Source organism: Triticum dicoccoides, chromosome 5A, assembly GCF_002162155.2.
Source record: "Triticum dicoccoides isolate Atlit2015 ecotype Zavitan chromosome 5A, WEW_v2.0, whole genome shotgun sequence".
Lineage (NCBI taxonomy): Eukaryota > Viridiplantae > Streptophyta > Magnoliopsida > Poales > Poaceae > Triticum > Triticum dicoccoides.
The window spans coordinates 161807348-161828864 of NC_041388.1; the positions used below are offsets into that span (position 1 = coordinate 161807348).

Genomic DNA, 21517 nt, shown 5'->3' on the forward strand with positions numbered 1-21517 from the left:
CGCCCCCCTTGGCCCACCCCATCCGCCTAGGGTTGGGAACCCTAGGGTGGGGGGGCGCCCCACCTGGCTTGGGGGGCACTCCACCCCTTGGCCGCCCCCCCTAGGAGATCCCATCTCCTAGGGCCGACGCCCCCCTAGGGGAGCCTATATAAAGGGGGGAGGGAGGGGCAGCCGCACCCTTGAGTCTTGGCGCCTCCCTCTCCCCTGCTACACCTCTCCCTCTCACAGTAAAACGGCGAAGCCCTGCTGCGGTGACCCCTGCATCCACCACCACGCCGTCGTGCTGCTGGATCTTCATCAACCTCTCCTTCCCCCTTGCTGGATCAAGAAGGAGGAGACGTCACACTGACCATACGTGTGTTGAACACGGAGGTGCCGTCCGTTCGGCGCTAGGATCTCCGATGATTTGGATCACGTCGAGTATGACTTCCTCATCCCCGTTCTTTGAACACTTCCGCGCGTGATCTACAAAGGTATGTAGATGCAATCCGATCACTCGTTGCTAGATGAACTCCTAGATGGATATTGGTGAAACCGTAGGAAAATTTTTGTTTTCTGCAACGTTCCCCAACACAGGCATCCACAAGCCGCCTCACCAGGCCGAAGAAGCTGTTCGGAAGGGCGTCGCCAGGCCACAACCGGACTATGAAGCCCTTCATGGCCTGATCGGCCGCCTTATGTAGCTCGGCCATCTGCTTCAGCTGGTCACTCATTGGCACCGGATGTTCGGCCTCAGCATACTGAGACAAGAACAGCTTCTTCGTCGAGCTTCCGTCCTTGGCCAGGTAGAATAGTGCGGCATCGGACACACTGCAGGGCAAATCTGCGAATGCTCCTGAAGAGCTCCGGATTCGGGTAAGTAATCAGTAATTCACCATTGCATGCTTGCTTTGCATATAGAAAGCCTTACCCGCCGCTATCTTCTTCATCGCGTCGATCTCCTGAAGGGCCTTCTGGGCCTCGGCCTTGGCACTCTTCGCGCTCTCACGGGCCGCGGCAAGCTCAGACTCTCTCGTCTTCAAGTCAAGCTCCAACACCTCGTGCTTCGTCACGAGAGCTTGGAGCTCTTGCCGCACCTTGCCCACCCGAGCCTCATGCCTCTCTCGCTCGGTGCGCTCCTGGGCCGCCTTTTCTTCGGCCTGGGACAGCGCTTGCTTCAGGGTCGCCACCTCGGTCGTGGCCCCTGGCAAACATACATTGATCCTGTCATTTAGCAATAGCGTCCTTTTTCTCATCTACAAACGGGGTATCACTTACCCTTGTTCTCCTTGAGCTGCCTCTTAGCAAGGCCGAGCTCCTTCTGGGACCCCTCGAGGGCCTCCTTCAGTACGACGACCTCCGCAGTTAGTGCGGCGGACGCCAACAGCGAAGCCTGCACATGCATATTGACATACTTATATTAGACTCATGCGATATTATTTGATCCTCTGTTCGGCTTTTCTTTGTGAACACCGAACAAAGCATCAAGGGATACTGTCTATACGGTAACACTTCTACTACATTTTAAAAACACTTACCTCGAAGCCTGTTAGAAGGCTAGTACAGGCTTCAGTCAATCCGCTCTTGGCGGACTGAACCTTCTGGATCACTGCACTCATGATAGTGCGGTGATCCTCCTCGATGGAAGCGCTGCGAAGTGCTTCCAACACAGTGTCCGACGCCTCTGGGTGGACAGAGGTCACCGGCACTGGCGTCTCACCCTCTTTAGAAGGGGACCGCCTGCCCGAGCTCGGATCCGTTGGAGGGTCCGGCGCGGTGTTCGGCTGAGGGCCGAACTCAGAGCTCTCGGGGACCCCGTCCCCTCGGCTCCCGGAGTCCGGAAGGTCACCTTGAGGCGCCTCCGGGACTGTTCCCCCTCGATCCGGTGCCTCTTGAGATAGCATCTCGGTGTCGTCGGTCGGATGAGGGGAGGTGGCGGTCAGGACTGGATCGCTATCCATGTCTGACGAAGCCAGGGAGCCATCCGAGGATACCTCGATATTGGCTCAGGGCGGCCTGTACAATTGAGTTCGGTGTTAGGGAAAGCAATGCGACAAAGGAATCCTATGGGTTACTTTGGTATCCGAACACTTACGATCTCCCCTGGGGCTTGCCCCTGGGCAACCACTCGTCTTCACCTTCGTCGGCGGCGGTAGAGCTGTCCGGAAGGAGCGTCCTTCCCTTCTTGGACCCTTCGGCCTCCCCAGTTGGGGCGGCCTTCCTTTTCTTGTCTCCCCCAGTCGGTGGGGGAGCCTCTCCTTCCTCTTCCTCGTCTTCGGGGGAAGAGTGCGCCGTAGAGTCATCGAACGGTGAGTCCGACGACGCCTGGCGTCGGGAACTCTTTCGAGCTCCCTTGGCCTTCTTGGTCTTCTCCGACACCTTATAAGGGGCCGGAGTCAGCATCTTCGTCAGAAGAGTGTCTATGGGGCCTTCGGGCAAGGGAGCCGGACAGTCGATCTGTCCGGCCATGTTCTGCCAGTCCTATCGAAATTACAGGAGTTTAGATCCCGCATAGAGCCAATCTATATATATATAACAAATATCCTGTAAGAGGCAAAACAACTTACCGCACTGGCGTGGCGCTTCGCACTGAATCCGCGATCCTCAGTAATGGGGGGAGGGACCGCGACGCCCTTGAACAGCACCCTCCAGGCATCTTCATGAGTCGTGTCAAAGAGCCTGTTCAGAGTTCGGTGCTGCGCCGGATTGAACTCCCACAAGGTAAACTCCCGTTGTTGGCACGGGAGTATCCGGCGAACGAGCATAACCTGGACTATGTTGACAAGCTTGAGCTTCTTATCCACCATGTTCTGAATACATGACTAGAGTCCGGTCAGCTCTTTTGAATTACCACAGAACAGGCCGTTCTCTTTCCAGGAGGTGAGCCGCATGGGGATGCCAAATCGGAACTCGGGGGCCGCTACCCATGCGGGGTCGCACGGCTCGGTGATATAGAACCACCCCGATTGCCACCCCTTTATGGTGTCCACGAAGGTGCCCTCGAGCCATGTGATGTTGGGCATCTTGCCCACCATGGCGCCTCCGCACTCCGCCTGGTGGCTGCTCACTACCTTCGGCTTGACATTGAAGGTCTTCAGCCATAAGCCGAAGTGGGGCTTGATGCGGAGGAAGGCCTCGCACACAACGATAAACGCCCAGATGTTGAGGATGAAGTTTGGGGCTAGATCATGGAAATCCAGGCCGTAATAAAACATGAGCCCCCGGATGAAGGGATGGAGAGGGAATCCTAGTCCGCGGAGGAAATGGGTGAGGAATACCACCCTCTCATGGGGCTCGGGGGTGGGGATGAGCCGTCCCTCATCTGGGAGCCGGTGCGCGATGTCATCGTGTAGGTATCCGGCTCTCCTTAGTTTCTTGATGTCTCCCTCCGTGATGGAGGAGACCATCCACTTGCCTCCCGCTCCGGACATGGTTGGAGAAGGTTGAGATGGAAGTGAGGACTTGGGTGCTAGAGCTCGAGTATGCAGGAGCGGATGAGCAGAGGAGGAAGAAGGCGTGGATAGAAAGGTGAATCCTTATCCCTTTATATGGGCGGACAAAATTAAACGTCCCCACTTGCCAAGTAAAACTCACGTATCCCCCAAGCGCCGCGATTGATGGCATGGTTGGGTTGCCCACGCCCGTATTGATGAGAATCCCGTAATAAGGGGACACGATCTCTGCTTTGACAAGACGTCTCGAAAAACTGCCTCGCGTTATGTGCGGGGCTGGTTAAAAGAAACGGTTCGAATAATCACCGGGCCATGACATAACGTCATGCTGTCAAAGCAAGCCAGCAAATTAGATCTGCGAAAAAACATTATTCTCTCTACGGTGAAATGTGGGACTTATTTTGCAGGGTCGGACACTATCCTCGTATTCAACTTCTTCTGTAATGTATTCGGAGAAGGAACCCGCCTTGCAATGCCGAAGAAAACTGCGCGCCGGACTCATCGTCATTGAAGCCTAGTTCAGGGGCTATTGTGGGAGTCCTGGATTAGGGGGTCACCGGAAAGCCGGACTATCTCCATTAGCCGGACTGTTAGACTATAAAGATACAAGATTGAAGACTTCGTCTCGTGTCCGGATGGGACTCTACTTGGCGCGGAAGGCAAGCTAGGCAATACGTATATGGATATCTCCTCCTTTGTAACCGACCTTGTGTAACCCTAACCCTCTCCGGTGTCTATATAAACCAGAGGGTTTTAGTCCGTAGGACAACAATCACAACATACGATCATATCGTAGGCTAGCTTCTAGGGTTTAGCCTCTCTGATCTCGTGGTAGATCTACTCTTGTAACACCCATATCTTCAATATTAATCAAGCAGGACGTAGGGTTTTACCTCCATCAAGAGGGGCCGAACCTGGGTAAAACTTTGTGTCCCTTGCCTCCTGTTACCATCCCGCCTAGACGCACAGTTCGGGACCCCCTACCCGAGATCCGCCGGTTTTGACACCGACACTAGGCTCATCAAGTTTAACCCAAGTATTCTGCATGTGCAAAACTAGCTTGCACCCATTGTATGTGAACGTAGAGCTTATCTCACCCGATCATCATGTGGTGTCTCGGCATGACAAACTGTAGCAACGGTGCATACTCAGGGAGACCACTTGTACCTTGAAATTTAGTGAGAGATCATCTTATAATGCTACCGTCGTACTAAGCAAAATAAGATCCATAAAGGATAAACATCACATGCAATCAAATAAGTGATATGATATGGCCATCATCATCTTGTGTCTTTGATCTCCATCTCCAAAGCACCGTCATGATCACCGTCGTCACCGGCTTGACACCTTGATCTCCATCGAAGCAGCGTTGTCGTCTCGCCAACTATTGCTTCTACGACTATCGCTACCGCTTAGTGATAAAGTAAAGCAATTACATGGCGATTGCATTTCATACAATAAAGCGACAACCATAAGGCTCCTGCCAGTTGCCGATAACTTTTACAAAACATGATCATCGCATACAACAATTTATATATCATCACGTCTTGACCATATCACATCACAGCAAGCCCTGCAAAAACAAGTTAGATGTCCTCTACTTTGTTGTTGCAAGTTTTACGTGGATGCTATGGGCTTCTAGCAAGAACTGTTCTTACCTACGCATCAAAACCACAACGTGGTATAGTGATTGCTTTTTGATCTTCAGAAAGAACCCTGTTCATTGAATTCGATTCAACTAAAGTTGGAGAAACTGACACCCGCTAGCCACCTGTGTGCAAAGCATGTCAGTAGAACCAGTCTCATGAACGCGGTCATGTAATGTTGGTTTGGGCCGCTTCATCCAACAATACTGTCGAATCAAGAAACAACTAGTGACGGCAAGCAATATGTATATAACCACGCCCACAACTCCTTTGTGTTCTACTCGTGCAAGTAACATCTACGCATAGACCTGGCTCGGATGCCACTATTGGGGATCGTATTATTTCAAAATTTTGCCTACGATCCTGCAAGATCTATCTAGGAGAAGCATAGCAACGAGCGGGGAGAGTGTGTCCACGTACCCTCGTAGACCGAAAGCAGAAGCATTAAGTAACACGGTTGATGTAGTCGAACATCTTCGCGATCCAACCGATCAAGTACCGAACGCACGACACCTCCATGATCTGCACACGTTTAGCTCGGTGACCTCCCTCGAACTCTAGATCCAGCTGAGGCCGAGGGAGAGTTTCGTCAGAACGATGACGTGTTGACGGTGATGATGAAGTTACCGATGCAGGGCTTCGCCTAAGCACTACGACAATATGACCGAGGGGGCACCACACACGGCTAAGAATTCAACTTGTGTGTCTATGGGGTGCCCCCTCCTCCGTATATAAAGGAGTGGAGGAGGGGCCCGGCCGTCCTCATAGGGCGCGCCCCAAGGGGGGGAATCCTACTCCTACTAGGAGTAGGTTCCCCCCTTTCCTAGTCCAACTAGGATGGGAAGGAAAGGGAAGAGGGGAAGAAGGAAAGGGGGGCCGGCCCCCCTCCCCAATTCGGATTGGGCTTGGGGGCGCGCCCCTCCTCTTGGTCGCCTCCTCCTCCCTTCCACTAAAGCCCATGAAGACCCATTAACCCCTCGGGGGGTTCCGATAACCCCCCGGTACTCCGGAAAATGCGTGAACCTATCTGAAACCTTTCTCGTGTCCAAACATAACCTTCCAATATATCGATCTTCATGTCTCGACCATTTCGAGACTCCTCGTCATGTCTGTGATCACATCCGGGACTCCGAATAACCTTCGGTACATCAAATCACATCACTCACAATACATATCATCATCGAACGTTAAGCGTGCGGACCCTACGGGTTCGAGAACTATGTAGACATGACCGAGACTTATCTCCGGTCAATAACCAATAGCGGAACTTGGATGCTCATATTGGTTCCTACATATTCTACGAAGATCTTTATCGGTCAAACCGCATAACAACATACGTTGTTCCCTTTGTCATCGATATGTTACTTGCCCGAGATTCGATCGTCGGTATCATCATACCTAGTTCAATCTCGTCACCGACAAGTCTCTTTACTCGTTCCGTAATGCATCATCCCGTGACTAAATAATTAGTCACATTGCTTGCAAGGCTCATAGTGATGTGCATTACCGAGAGGGCCCAGAAATACCTCTCCGATACACGGAGTGACAAATCCTAATCTCGATCTATGCCAACTCAACAAACACCATTGGAGACACTTGTAGAGCATCTTTATAATCACCCAGTTACGTTGTGACGTTTGATAGCACACTAAGTGTTCCTCCCGTATTTGGGAGTTGCATAATCTCACAGTCATAGGAACATGTATAAGTTATGGAGAAAGCAATAGCAATAAACTAAACGATCAAAGTGCTAAGCTAACGGATGGGTCATGTCAATCACATCATTCTCTAATGATGTGATCCCGTTCATCAAATGACAACTCATGTCTATGGCTAGGAAACTTAATCATCTTTGATTAACGGGCTAGTCAAGTAGAGGCATAATAGTGACATTCTGTTTGTCTATGTATTCACACATGTATTAAGTTTCCGGTTAATACAATTCTAGCATGAATAATAAACATTTATCATGACATAAGGAAATATAAATAACAACTTTATTATTGCCTCTAGGGAATATTTCCTTTAGTTTATGTCCTCGGGTGTGAGGCTAGTTCTTACTAATTCTAGTATGACCTCGTCGTCCATATTTATCATGGGTTTGTTTCTCCTAGCTGACGGGGTTCACGCTAGGTCAGATACCTCGCGGTGTTGGCTCTTTTGGAAAGGGGCTGGATCCAAGCATGAGTGCCACTTTGTTAAGAGTGATCAATTCGAAACTAATGAACATTGCTATCCTAGTTAAGTGGATCCGGAAGCTCTCCCAAAAAGAGTCCAGGTTGTGGGAAGATCTGTTGAATGTTAAATATTTTCCAAATGGCTCTTTCTTCGAGTCTAACTATCATGAGTCACCCTTCTGGAATGGGATATAGGCGGTCAGACCAAACTTCGCCTTGGGAGCAAGGCTTGAGGCGATCAATGAGCGGTCCATTTGCTTCTGGTTTGATTCGTGGGTAGAGTTGCAGCCCCTCTGGATGGAGTTCCAAGGGATTTTTGAGGTTGTTGTCAATCCTGATATTAGTGTTGTCGAGGCCTTGCACTCCTCTCCTTCTTCAATTGCGTTTTGTAGCCAACTCTCTCCCACTAAGAGTACTGGCTGGACCGCCTTGTGTGCTAAGGTAGCCAATGTGAACCTTTTTGCAGGGCAGGACAAGGTGTCATGACACCTTTCCTTGTTGGGCAAATTTCCAGTTAAATTTATGTATGCTAGGTTAACCAAGGGTAATGGTTTTCACATAGCTAGAGGCCTCTGGAAAGCTAAAATTTCTCTTAAGATTAAAATCTTTTTGTGGCAAATATTTCGTAGTCTGTAACACCCCGAGACCGATGCTCCAGGTGTCTTCCAGTTATTCGCCATCATTGCCACGTCATTCACTTGCGTGTTACTCTTTGCCATGTCATCATGTGCATTACATCCTCATGTTTTCAAAACTTGCATCCGTTCGGGTCTCCCAGTTCTCTCCGTTGTCCGTTCCGAGCCCATTCACACTCGCACGCGCCCGCGGCACCTCCGAAATATTATTTTATAAGTGGCATAAAAATGTTCTCGAAATGGAATGAAAGTTGGCATGCGGTGTTGTTATGCTGTCGGTAGACCGCCTACTAGATTTCATCGCATTCGGAGTCCGTTTGATAGCCCAACCGTTAAACATATAGCAGCATTATAGCCAGTCAAACGTCGGGCGTTTTCGGTCTCTGAAAACTGTTGCCAGGCTGCCTTCTCTTCTCTCTTCTCAGCCCAAGGCCCCCTACACAGCCCATGTAGCCCACCTACACCACCCCTCCATGTTGCACCGTTCGATCAAGATCAAATGGTCCAAAAACATACTAAATCCCCTAACCTAGACCCCCTGCCTATTTAAACACCGCCTAGCCCTCCAAATATGGAAACCCTAACCCTTTCCTCGTTTTTCGTGCCGCCAGCCACCTTCCACCTCCTCTCTCCTTGCAGTCATCGCCCCCACCTCCAAATCCGCACCGGCCACCTCGCCGTCACCACTTGGCGTGCCCGGATTGGCCGCACTGCCACCCGCAGCCGCTTCCCTCCAATCTCGCGTGACCATGTGGCCTCGCCACCTCACCCGTGCCTCCCTGCTGCCGCGGCCCTCCCGGCCCGCAGCCGGCCCACCCCAGGCCGCGACCGTGTCGAGCTGCTCCATGCCTCCCACTCCGCGCCACCGCCTCGCGTCGCCGGACCCCACCTCCGCTAGCTCCGCGCTACCGCCCGCTCGCCTCCGCTTCCCCGCCACCGCACTCGCTCGCCGGCTTCGCCCCACACCTCCGCCCCGCCGCCAGCTCCGCGCCGCCATCACCCGACCTCCCCGCCGGCCTCCAACTCGCCACCCGGCGCCTCCACTCCGGCAAGATTCCCGCCTCCGCCGCCTCGTCCTTGCCGGCATCTGCCCCCTCGGAGCACCTCACCTCGCCCCGCCTCGGATCCGGCCGGGCCGGACCAGATCCTCCCATCCCCGGGCCCCACGAGCTCGCCGCCGGCCCCATCCTCGCCGAAGAGCTCGCCGCCGACCTTCTCTGCCGCCGCCGGGACGGCCCCGTCCCGGATCGACCCCGAAACCTCGGACCAAACACCCGCGGCCCGGACCCGCTTGTCCCTGTACAACTCCGTCCCAGTTTTCTGCGAGGTGAAACGACTAAGTCCCTGATTTATAACATCATGTGTGCATGTTTGACCTGTTGTATCTTTGCGCATGTGGAATTTTTTGCATGTAAATAATGTCAAATTGTTCATCTCTGAATGCTCTACATGCTAGTGTCACTTGTGTGCATGTTACTATTGATATTGATGCCTTAATCATTGTTCTAAGAGTGCTAAATGTCATAATCTGCTGGAAGTTATCATAACTTGTTGATTTGTCTTTTTCATAGCATTTTGTGTGTCTATCTTTTGGGCATCATGTCAACATGTTTTAGAAGCCTATTCATGTCGTCTTTACAGTGGTGTAATCCATGCATTTTTATGTGCCCTATGGTTACTAGCACAAGCATGCAAAGTAGGGTACTTATTGTTGCTGATTTCAGTGACTTAGTGTTTTCTGCTAAGTATGAATCTGCTACATTACGTTGCCATGTTAATTTGATGCTACAAGTGAATCCATGCATAATATGGAGATTCTCAGTAAGGATGGTTGGTAGATCTTGTTATGCTCTATCCATACATGCCCTTGTTTGAAATTATGTCCTGTTGTCGCTTGTCATTACCATGCTCTAAAGTTGCTAAATAATGTTGTTGTATGTCTGTTAATAGTAAGTTCATTCTTGCCATGTGAATAGCTAGTGATCTATGCATCCTATTACCATGTTATTGACATGAGTAGTTTCACAAATATGCCTTCTTGCTGTTGGTTACATTCACATGCCATGATATGCTTTATATTGGGTTAACCAAGCTTGCAAACATGTCTACTTGTCGTTGTTTCAGCCATGTTCACTTAATTCCACTAAGTCTGTGAACCTGTTATCATTTGCATTCTTGCCATGATGTTTTGAGCATGTCCTAGTGGTTTCTAGTAGTAGCTCGGTGATCATGTTTTGTAGTGATCTACATGTACATGCTTGACATGCCCTTTGATGCCATGAGTTGTTCCTGTAGCATATACTTTTGTTGTCTCAAAGTATGCATCATGAATCTGTTTTCAGCCTTACTCAGTTTTTCACAAAGTTTGAGAATCTGTTTTAACTTGCAATCTTGTCTTGATGAATGTTGTTGATCTAGTGGTTACATGGAGATGCTTAGTAATCATGTTTTGCCATGTTTAACCTGTACTTTAATGCCATGCTTTTGCTTGTTATGTTATTGCACTGTATCATGTTTGTTTCATGCCTCCAACATGTCAACATGTTATTTCTGCTCACTTGTATGCCCTGTTTCTCACTAAGTCATAATCTGTGTTATGAAGTTGCCTTTTGCATTGATCATGTTGGTTTAATCCTGATGCCTATGAACCTGAACCTTGATGTTATTTGAAGCATGTAATCTGTACTTTGAGTACATATCAAGTTTGTGCTCATACGTTTCCTGTAGCATATTGTTTCCTTGATTGCAAAGTGTCTAATTGCTGTTTTGGGCAAATTGTTGTTATAATTTGTTTTGAGTGTATGTGTTGAACTGTTGCTCCGTTTCGAGCATGCTTTATATGAAACTTGCTTCGTTTTGCATGTAGTTTCATGTTACCTTGTTGCATCCTTGTTTTGGAGTGTTTGTGATATTGTTTTGCTTGCATTTGCATCAATGCCATGTTTAACTTGTTTTGTTCATATCTTCTAGGCCGTAACTCCCAATTAAACGAACTTTATATGTAACTTGACTAGAAAGACGTGTAGATCATCATGGTGCACTTCAAATTGATGTTTAACAACTTTAACATAATGTTTTGTTCAGATCAGTACCAATTTCGAAATTTGCATATGGGGACTTACCGAAATTGTTATATGTTGATTCGACCTCATTTAAACTTGCTTTGATGTGATGTTCTTGTATGCATCCTCTCTTGCCATGAGTAGCATCATGTAGGATTGTCATGCATCATACTTGGATGAGCATCATGCCATGTTTATGTGTTGCGTGTTTACCATGTTGTTTGCTTCTTTCTAGTTGTGCTCCTTATCGATAGTTCCTGTTTCCTTGCGATTGTGAGGATTCGCTCGACTACGTGGGATCGTCTTCTTCATGGACTCGTTCTTCTTCCTAGTGGGATTTCAGGAAAGATGGCCGTCACCTTGAATCTCACTACTATCTTTGCTATGCTAGTTGTCTCAATGCTATCGCTATGTCGCGCTACCTACCACTTGTTTATCAAGCCTCCCAAATTGCCATGATAACCTCTAACATTTTCCACCATCCTAGCAAACTGTTGTTTGGCTATGTTACCGCTTTGCTCAACCCCTCTTATAGCGTTGCTAGTTGTAGGTTGTTCCATGTTGGGACATGGATATCATGGATATCATGGGATATCACAATATCTCTTATTTAATTAATGCATCTATATACTTGGTAAAGGGTGGAAGGCTTGGCCTTTTGCCTGGTGTTTTGTTCCACTCTTGCCACCCTAGTTTCCGTCATACCGGTGTTATGTTCCTTGATTTTGCATCCCTAACACAATGAGGGTTTATGGGCCCCTCTTGACAGTTTGCTTTGAATAAAACTCTTCCAGCAAGGCCCAACATTGGTTTTACCATTTGCCTAATAACAACTAAAACTTGCATAGGGACGGGCTAGCACCCGAGGACTCTTAATCAACCCCCGGGCCAATGCTCCTCATGAGTGTTGGTCCAAACCGGGCTATGTTCGGCGCCCCCTGGGCAACCAGGGTCTCAGGCAACCCGACGTCTTGCCCATCCGATGTACCCTGAGAATGAGATACGTGCAACTCCTATCAGTCTAGGTCAGTGCATTGGGAGGTCTTGCTGGTTTTGTTTTACCATTGTCGAAATGTCTTGTGCTCCGAGAGTCCGAGTTTGATCAGAGGGTCCCGCAATGGAGCATTGTCTCCGCGGATTGTGAGCTTGTCATGGGCTAAGTTGGGACACCCCTGTAGGGTTTAAACTTTTGAGAGCCGTGCCCGCGGTTATGTGGCACATGGGAATTTGTTAATATCCGGTTGTAGTGGACTTGAAGTAAACTCAATTAAAATACACCAACCGTGTGCGTAACCGTGACTGTCTCTTTTCAGGGCAGTTCGAGAGGAGAACACAGTTGGGTTATGTTTGAACGTAAGTAGTTCGGGATCACTTATTGATCATTACTAATTTGCGACCGTTTGCGTTGTTTCTCATCTTACTCTTGTACTCGTAAGTTAACCACTATACATTGCTTAGCCACTGCTGCAACCTCACTACTTATCCTTTCCATACCCATTAAGCTTTGCTAGTCTTGATACCCATGGTAATGGGATTGCTGAGTCCTTGTGGCTCACAGATTACTACACCAACAGTTGCAGGTATAGGTAATGTGATGATCATGACGCGAGAACGATGTTTACTTGTTTTGGAGTTCTTCTTTTGCTTCTCCTTCGTTCAGGGGATAGGTTCCTGGTCAGTAGCCTGGGCTAGCAGGGTGGATGTCGTTTAAGCTTTTGTTTGTGTTTCATCCGTAGTCGGATGTTGTTCTCATGTATGATGTTTGATGTATTCTTGTGGCATTTGTATGCCCTTTGTATGTATCCCCAACTATTATTATGTAACGGTACGATGTAATGATATCCACCTTGCAAAAGTGTGTCAATGTGCGGTTCTATCCTTGGTGGGACCTTCGAGTTCCTTTAGGATAGAGTCGCATATTGGGCGTGACATAGTCGTCTTCCTACTTCAACTAATGTAGCTAAGCGCAATGGTACCACCGATGGCGACTACTTTGTTTATGGTTCCCCGGAGGATGCGAACCACACTTTCTTTTGTTGTGACCTTACTATTTTTGCTTGGAGCATAGTTGGGGAGGCTGTTGAGGTAGCTTGGAATCCCAAGTCTTGTGTCGATCTCCTAGCTTGCCTCGCTTCTCTGTAGGGAAGTGCTATGAGAATTATCTGGTCCTGTGTTGGGGCTCTTCTTTCGTCTCTTTGGCATATCCACAATAAAACAAACATCGAAGGTGTCTTCCCCTCGCATCCAGCTGATTGTATCTTCAAATGCACAATTTTTCTACAGCAATGGAGTCTGTTGGGGAGGTGACAGGACGTTGAAGACCCGGAACTAGCGTTTCAAGACTTCAACGCATCAATCGCATCACGAGCTTAATATAAGATACTTTTTGACACTGTGACAGTGGCAAAAACGTCTTATATTGGGAGTGCCTCTACACTATGATAAATTGAAAAGAGAAGATCTCCAGCCTATCATTGATAGAATCATTAAGGGCATTTCTGGCCGGCTGGGGAGATATCTCACTTATAAAGGGAAAATTATTTTACTGTGTGCTTGTGTGATTAGCATTCCTGCTTACTTGATGTTTGTAATCAAGTTTCCTAAGTGAGCAATTAATGCCATTAACTTCCAAATGGCTCATTTCTTTTGGGGGAATCTAGGAGACCAACACAAGTACCACCTGGCTAATTGGGGCTTAATCACTAGGAAGAAGGAATTTGGAGGTTTGGGGTGCCCAATATTAAAGAATATAATATGGCCTTGTTAGCTTCTTGGGGTAAAAGATTCTTTAATAACCTTGATTCAGATTGGTCTAAACTTCTCCTGTATAAATATAGAGTTAATTCTTCAAATCTCCTCTGGGCCAAAAGTGAAGGGGGCTCTACCTTTTGGAAGAGCATAACTTGGGCAATGGCAGCTGCAAAAACCTTTTATAGATGGAAGCTGGGGGATGGAAAATTCATTAGTTTTTGGCATGATGTGTGGGTGGGGGATTGTTCCCTTAAGTTACAATTTTGGGACTTATTTAGTATTTGTAACGAAACTGACAGTACTGTAGCCCAAGTTTGGGATGGAAATGATTTAAAACTAACATTTAGAAGATGTGTTGACCACCTTGGTATGAACCGCTGGGATCAACTTGTCTGTGTGATCAAACAGCATCCTCCTTTGGATGAAGTAGACACCCCGATTTGGGGCTTAGAACCCAGTGGGATCTTCTCAGTTAAATCCTTTTATAAACAAATCAACTTTGGTGGAGTAGTTTCTGGTATTAGTACTAAAATGAGGAAATCTTATGTCCACAGAATATTCATATCTTCTTGTGGCTATGCGTTCACAATAAGATACTTACTAGAGATAATCTTGCGAAAAGGAGGGAAGTTGAAGATCCTTCCTGCTTATTTTGTTCTGAGTTTAAAACTGTTTAACACCTGTTGTTTGACCGTGTGGTGGCCCAACAAGTTTAGAACTTTGTTGCTGAAACTTTTGATATTGACAGAATATCTTGCTTTGAAAAAATTGTGTCCTTCTAGCATATGCATAAGGGAAATGCAGTTTTGAATCTAGTGACAACTGCTACCTTGTGGAGCCTGTGGAGACTAAGAAATGAGTTTTGCTTTCAGGGACGCAAATGGAGAAGTGTGAAATGCATTCTTGCAAAACTAAGCTGCTATTTACACCAGTGGAAAGTTCTCTGCAACGATGAGCAAGCAACTCTTCTACAACGGTGCATACTCCTGTTGGACAAACGGCGTGGGGAACTCCTCCGGATCGCATGGAGGTGAGGCTGGGGGGGTCCAACTGAAAACAGGGCGATGGAGATGGTGGATCATCCCTGAAGATTCTGATTTCGACCCATTTTCCTTCGTTTTTCCTGTTTCCTGTTGGGGCTCCGTAATAATTCAATGTTGGACAGCGTATGTGTCCTAGCCATAAACTGCTCTGTTGGCTGTAGGCTTCTATCGTCGTTTTAGCTGCTTTGTGGTAGTCGATTCCTTATCAGTGTAAAACTTGTTACTGGTTGATGTCTGCTTCATTCTATAAAATGGGGCAGGGGGGGACCCCCTTTCTTTCAAGAAAAAAATGTCTTATATTAAGTTATTGAGGGAGTAGTTTATTTTGCTGTTCGGTGAGCCTACTTGCTGGGGCGGGCCTATGAGTATGGACATAAATTAGTTTCGTTGTTGTGTGAATCTTTGTTACTCTGTCCGTGTGTAAGCTTTACGATATGCTAATTTAAAGCTGGACACCTTTAAGCGTCTTTGTTTCTAAAAAAATAATACAGATGGAAGGAAATCCGCCGAAGTTGATGCAATCATGCAAGTGAAACAACCTGACATTTTCATCAAACTGAGCGATATGAGTAAGATCCTCAAGGCACAGTTGACGAATATAATTATCACTGAATCCAAGTTTATCTACATATGTTTGTTACAGCATTAGTTGCACTCATTTTCTTTCGAGACCATAAAGGAGAGGTTCCAATCAATTATACACAAGATTGTCCCTTGTCCGGGGCTAGCCGCTCTTAATCTCTTCATACAAATTACGCCTCACATCCATTTCAGCAATCAAACAATCCCCTATTTATGTATACCTCAGCACTCTTTCACTACAAAATGCACAATTTCTGGACGCCAGATCCCATCATCTTCTTCAGTTGGATTAATGGAAGCACCTTCAGCCGGAGATGTAGCTGTACAACTGTAGCCATGCCATGCCGCCGGTCACCAGCACCTGTCGGCGTCCCTCCACTTGAGGTACTCGACGCCACCGAGGTAGTGCGCGTACGCGCCGGCAATGACGAAGAGATGGAACAGCTGGTGGCTGTGCCCGACGAGGTCGAACCGCCCGGGGAACCACCGCTCCGGCACGCGCGCCGCGTAGACGGCGGCGCCGAGCCCGTAGAGCGCGCCCATGAGCGCCTCGTAGCACGCCGTCACGGCGGCCTCCCGCCGGCCGCCGTACAGCACGAGCTTGTGCGCGACGGGGATGAGCCCCGACACGCCCATGCACGAGAAGAGCCCGGCGCGGAGCGGGCGGAACTCGGGCGCCTGGAACACCGGCACCAGCGACACCGTGACCGCCGCGGCGCCGAAGGCGGTGATGAAGCCTATGTAGAGCCGCTGGAGCCCCGGGTGGCAGAGGAAGGAGTAGTAGACGACCGGGTAGAAGGAGGTGACGATGAGGGCGGCGATGCCGGCGTAGTCCAGCCGGAGCGTCACGTACGCCATTCTCTCCGAGTGGCACAGCACCAGGTGGCACGCGCTGCTCGTAAGCAGGCACACCATGGCTCCGCACAGGTACGCGAACATCGGCCACCGCGTGATCGGATCGGCGGAGGCAGCGTCCGCGGCCCGTGGCGCCGCGCTCGCGTCCTGCGGTTCATGCGGGATTTAGCAGGGGAAGACGTAGTACAAACTGAAGCTTAAATTTTGTCGGATATAAGGGCCTGTTGGGTTATCCACCGGCGGAGCACCTATTTTGCAGCTCTGCTAATTTAGCCTGCAGCTCCGTCGGCTCCGCTCTGGAGTGGAGGGACTCCGAAAACTCCCTAAATAGCACACTTCTGGAATTAATTACGAATTCTCTTTGGTGCTCTTGAATAAAACTCAATTTTAGGTGACTTATTAAGAGACAGTTGTGTAATTAGTGAAATTATATTTAAATTTTCGATAAAAAAATATTTAAGTTTGTGAATGATACCGCATCAAATTCTACACTCTACTTGATATTGATATCTGCTTACAATATTGGCGAACTACGGTTCAAATGTGCAGGGAATTGTGAACCAAGACAGGCACAAACCAGGGGACACCTAGTTATGCAAAGAGTTATTCTTTCCTCAAAATGTCAAGTCAGTCCCAATTATATGAAAATGTATATCTCGGTATAAAATCTTGTGTAAAAATTTCATGGAAGGCCCTGTTGACCGTAACCCACATTGATTGGCCTAATGGGCGCTTTGACCACAACCACGTTGACAGAGGACCCACCAGTCGTAAATGCGGGATGTGGATCTTTTCAGAAACACCTCACGATCGTATTCCCTCCTATTCGTGGTCCATCCCCTCTACTTACCTGTTCGAGCGAATCGGACGCAACAAAAGGCATTAGGGGTCCGGCAAGACGCGATGATCATAGTCCAACAAGACGCGATGATCATAGTCCAGCAAGTAACTTGTGGTGGTGTCCGGGAGGATGACGGTGCGGCACATCTACCAGTTCGCGTGTCAGGTTGAGACCACAAATATGCCTTGGTTGCTTGCACGACACAACAAGGCGAGGACGGCGGCGCTGCACTTGAAAAGTGTGAGCGGCAGAGGAGAGCTTAGCGCGCGAGGGTTAGCGAGCTAAGGTTATGCCATGTCTGGAGGAGGTGCCACGGAGCCCTATATTCACTCTATTGAGGTTGGTGGTGCTAGTCATGGAGGTACTACATGCCACGAGGGGAAGCGGGAGGAGGGCAGAGGGACCAGGAACTCACCACAATCAAGTCGCGGTGCTTTAGGGATGACAACGGAGCATGGAAGTGATGGCAATAGGGTCCACCTCTCCCCGCCGCCGCAGCCTCCCTCGTGGTCCCTACGGCTCTCTGGCTTCGACATCGGCAATACTAGCTCTCTGGCCACAGGGATGTGCATTTACATATGACTAGAACTCACTTTACACTCGGGGGAAGTAATAGGACCATCCTTGCATTTAACTCTTATGCAAACCCATCTTTACAACTAGTTATGTATGGATCCCTTGATGGATCCGGGAGATATGGAACTTCTGTCCTACATGCCATTGTCTTACACATCCACGTGGTCTTGAAAATTGAAGTTCAAGTAATTTATATTGTGTCGAATATTGATTTTAAAAAAATTGTGTATATATTGAATTCACAAGCACCACACAGTTTATCCAAAAATCAGAACCGATAGAGAGTGGCAAGCAATATATGTCAACACTTCACCTCACCTACAGATTTAGACTCCTTTAATCTTTAGATGTGAGAACGATGTAGGAAGCAAAAATAAAATATTTATATTACGTCGGTAGGGTCTTGAACATATAAACCTCTTGACTTTTATACCATATTAAATTAATGTTCTAGCAAATTCATCCAAAATCCCAAACTAATGAAGAGAAAAGGGCAATATATTCAAACATATAAAAAAACCAAAAGAACTACAACCAAATTGAAAGTTGGTGTACTCTTAACAGTGGTAAACTATGGTGTCTGAGATTACAAATTATCAATGTCTATGAAAGATTTTATGCACAAAAGCTCTCTTACGAGTGCCCATAGGCTCTTAGAGCATCTCCAACGACAACCCGCAAAAAACCTTCCGCATTTGTCCGTGGACAGGGGGACTACTCTGCGGACATGGATGCGGGAGGTAGCCATCTAACCATACCCACATACATTCTCATAATAACTCAAGCCAACCGGACGAAATTCGTGCAAACAAGTGCGGATTTCATATAAACACGGCCCGATTTTATATAAACATGATGGATTTCATATTATCACAATGTATTTCATTATAAATACATGAAAGCCGTCCTAGGTCCGTGTCCGGCACAGTGCCTCCTGCTCCGCCAGGTCCGTGTCCAGCGAGCAGAGTGGTAGGACTCGAGCAGTGCCTCCTGCTCCGCCAGGTACGTGTCCGGCGCGACCGCTCTGCCGGCGGTGATGTGCTCCTCCGCCTATAGATGCTCCTGGAGGAGGCTGTGGTTGTAATTGGCGTCGGCCTGCGCCTCCCGAAACTTCTCCTCCCGCACCATGTCCATATAATGGGCACGGGTCTCACCGATGGTCAGGGTGCAATGCACCGGCGAGGGTGCCACAAAGGAAGAGGAGGGTGGCGTTGGCTCGTCGTCAGAGGCGTCCTCCATTTGCACGTCCTCTGGCTGCCAGTCGGCAGCAATGGCGGCCATGGCCTTTTTCTGCTTCAACGTCAGCCCATCCCAGAGAGTTTTGGTTGCGGAGGGATCCATGGCGAGGAGTGGTGCGGAGAGGGATGATTGTGGCTATGGTCGGGGCACCGGGGCAGTGGTCTATATGGCACCGGTGGGTGGCAGATGTACGGACGAGTGGCGTCGAGGAAGACGCCTAGGCAACCGTGTGCCATCAATGCAGGCGGCAGACGGACGGAGGGGCGACCTTCGTGTCGTTTGAACGCGTCATCTGCATCGGGAAGCGGCGCGGGCGGCGCTCTCTCGGCCGGCACGCCGCTTCAACGCCGACGCCAGTGAGCAGTCACGTCCGCTCTGGGCGGGCATGAATTCCGACGCTGACGCTCTGAGGCGGCGCTGACCGAAAACGCGCGGGAGGGGTGAGGGGTATTTGGTGGGCCAGAGCAGTCAGAAACGGGCTCCAGATCGGGCGGGACTCCCAGAAACCTCCCCTATTGCGGGAGAAATCACGTTCTGACCATTCCACTGATCGAGGACGCATTGGATGGTTTTCATGGACCGGACGGATGGCTACAGGAAGTTTACAAGTCCGCGTTGAAGCTGCCTTTAGCACAGCTGCACGGGAGAGCGCGAAGAGAGCTCAAAGCAAAGGTCAATCTTTTCCATGAAATATATATATATATATATATATATATATATATATATATATATATATATATATATATATATATATATATATATATATATTCAATTCTTGCTTCTGTCGATGCATGTGGAACTGCAACATACAGCTAACGTGATTCAATTGGTTGACCAAAATGAGCTAATCAGGGGTTGCAGAACCAAATAAGTGGTTGTCCATCACATTCATGGAAAAGTAGAGCGTTGCATTACCTCTACGCACGACGGTGACACAATCTTAAAGGATTTTCTTTGCGGGGTTAAAGGTTTCATATTAGTCTATTGTAGAATAAAATTAGTCACGAACTCACTGCGTATGGCCATGAGTAATGAAATCTTCCTTTTCACCGCCAAAAGAAAGATTTCATTTTGACCATCAGTTTTATGGAAATATGTCCCCTTGCATAAAAATAAATAAACTTTATACAAGAATATTGTACAGATGATTATAGTAAAATCAATGTTGTGATTTTGCTAATAATTATTTCCTTGTTCATGAGTAAACTTGTAAAAGTTTGACCAGCGCAGATCCTAAAAAGCGCTTACACTGTCCTGAACAAGAGGGAGATCTCTATATCTGTATAGTAATAAGATTCCGGACTTTTTTCAATCTATATTATTTTTGTATTATTAAAAAAAAATGTGAGACACATTGACAAAACCCAGCAGTTGGGACACACTGGCACTAGTCAATCTGTTGGCAAGAAAGAACCTTAATAATAATAAAAGGTGCCTTTGGGTTTGGGAAACATTGTGGTTGGCACAAAATGAATAGACCATGCACCAAAAGCAATCAACCTATCAGGGGTACCTCCTGTATCCTACTACTGCTACTTTGAAGAAAAAGTAAACCAACAAACATGTCCTGCATGCATCAAGCTCAAGAACCCTAGCTAGCACAGCTCATGAAAGCAAGGGAAAAGGACTCCCAAGCATAAATGCAATGCTGGTGCCCTGCCTCACCACCGCCCCATTAAATTAAAACTTGCCAACCAGCTTCAAAACCAATAGTAGTAGTAGTACTAGAACTTCTACCTACCAACCTACCTTCAACATGACAGGTCCAGTTAACCAGAGCACATGAACACATGACAATGGCACTTAACCATCAATTGAATAAATAAACAAGCAGAGTAAGTGGTGGAATCAGTGGTGATTAGTATAGTGGTACCTGGATCAGCGCAACATGGTGATGAGAGGGCGAGGAGGATGTGTTGGGTGGACAGCTGTTCGGGATCTCCTCCTCGTTTCCAGACAAATCTGCGGCAGCTGGAGGCAGGAGGAGGCAGGCGGCTGCCTCATGCTTCAGCGCCCCTGTCATGTTGGCCATCGCCATCAGATCTCCCCAGTAGCTCCTCGTCAATGGCGCGTCGTCAAACGTGTTCCCGCCACCGCTAATGCTGCAGTCCCGTGGGATCACCATTGCCGTGAGGATCGTCAAGCACAGGAACAGCAGGAATCCTACCAAATGCCTGCGCGTGTAGAGCAACAGAGTCGAGATGATTCAGGGGAATCGCCTCGCCATTGATGAGCATATCGCATTCGCAATCGGTTAAGGGACTTACGACCAGACGTTGAGGGTCTCGTTGTGGATGGAGAAGATGCTGAGGATGGTCTCCTTCAACGGCCACTCGCACCGGTAGTAGCCGTGGATGTACTCGTTGTCCTTGAGCCACTCCGGCAGCGCCTCATAGCCGATCAGCTCGCACTTGTGCTCCTTGCTCTTGTCGTCGTGGTCAGAGCCTTTGCAGGAAGTGGAAGAGGCCATTGGTCTCTCCTCCATGCCTGCGCTTGTTGGATGTACCGCACGAGGAAAACCCTTTTAGGTACAGGCTTGACTTGTCCAGCTCCACGCGACAATGGAGGTCGCCGAACGCCGATGTTGGTTGGTTACTTGTGCAACGGTGGAGAGGAAATATGTTTCTGGGTGTGCGCGCGGAGTGGACAACTCTGCCTCTATATATGGTAGTCTCTGGT

At 48.3% G+C, this 21517-nt stretch overlaps 1 protein-coding gene across 1 annotated transcript; it reads right to left on the reverse strand.

Annotated features, from left to right (window-relative positions):
• Nucleotides 1-15275: 15275 nt before the first annotated feature.
• LOC119300631 (heptahelical transmembrane protein 4-like) lies at nucleotides 15276-21485 on the reverse strand. Its single transcript, XM_037577532.1, has 3 exons — nucleotides 21106-21485; nucleotides 20712-21012; nucleotides 15276-16329 (listed from the first exon to the last, which is right to left on the reverse strand). Exons 1-3 carry the CDS (start codon nucleotides 21321-21323, stop codon nucleotides 15679-15681), a joined length of 1170 nt encoding a protein of 389 aa, XP_037433429.1. The 5' UTR covers nucleotides 21324-21485; the 3' UTR covers nucleotides 15276-15678.
• Between the last annotated feature and the right edge of the window lie 32 nt (nucleotides 21486-21517).

Excerpts from the sequence above, each read along its gene's own strand:
- LOC119300631 (XM_037577532.1), bottom strand. The coding sequence starts at position 21,323 with ATGGAGGAGAGACCAATGGCCTCTTCCACTTCCTGCAAAGGCTCTGAC. Across the intron at positions 21,013-21,105 it reads GAGACCCTCAACGTCTGGTC|GCATTTGGTAGGATTCCTGC; the intron begins GTAAGTCCCTTA and ends CTACACGCGCAG. Across the intron at positions 16,330-20,711 it reads ACCATGTTGCGCTGATCCAG|GACGCGAGCGCGGCGCCACG; the intron begins GTACCACTATAC and ends CATGAACCGCAG.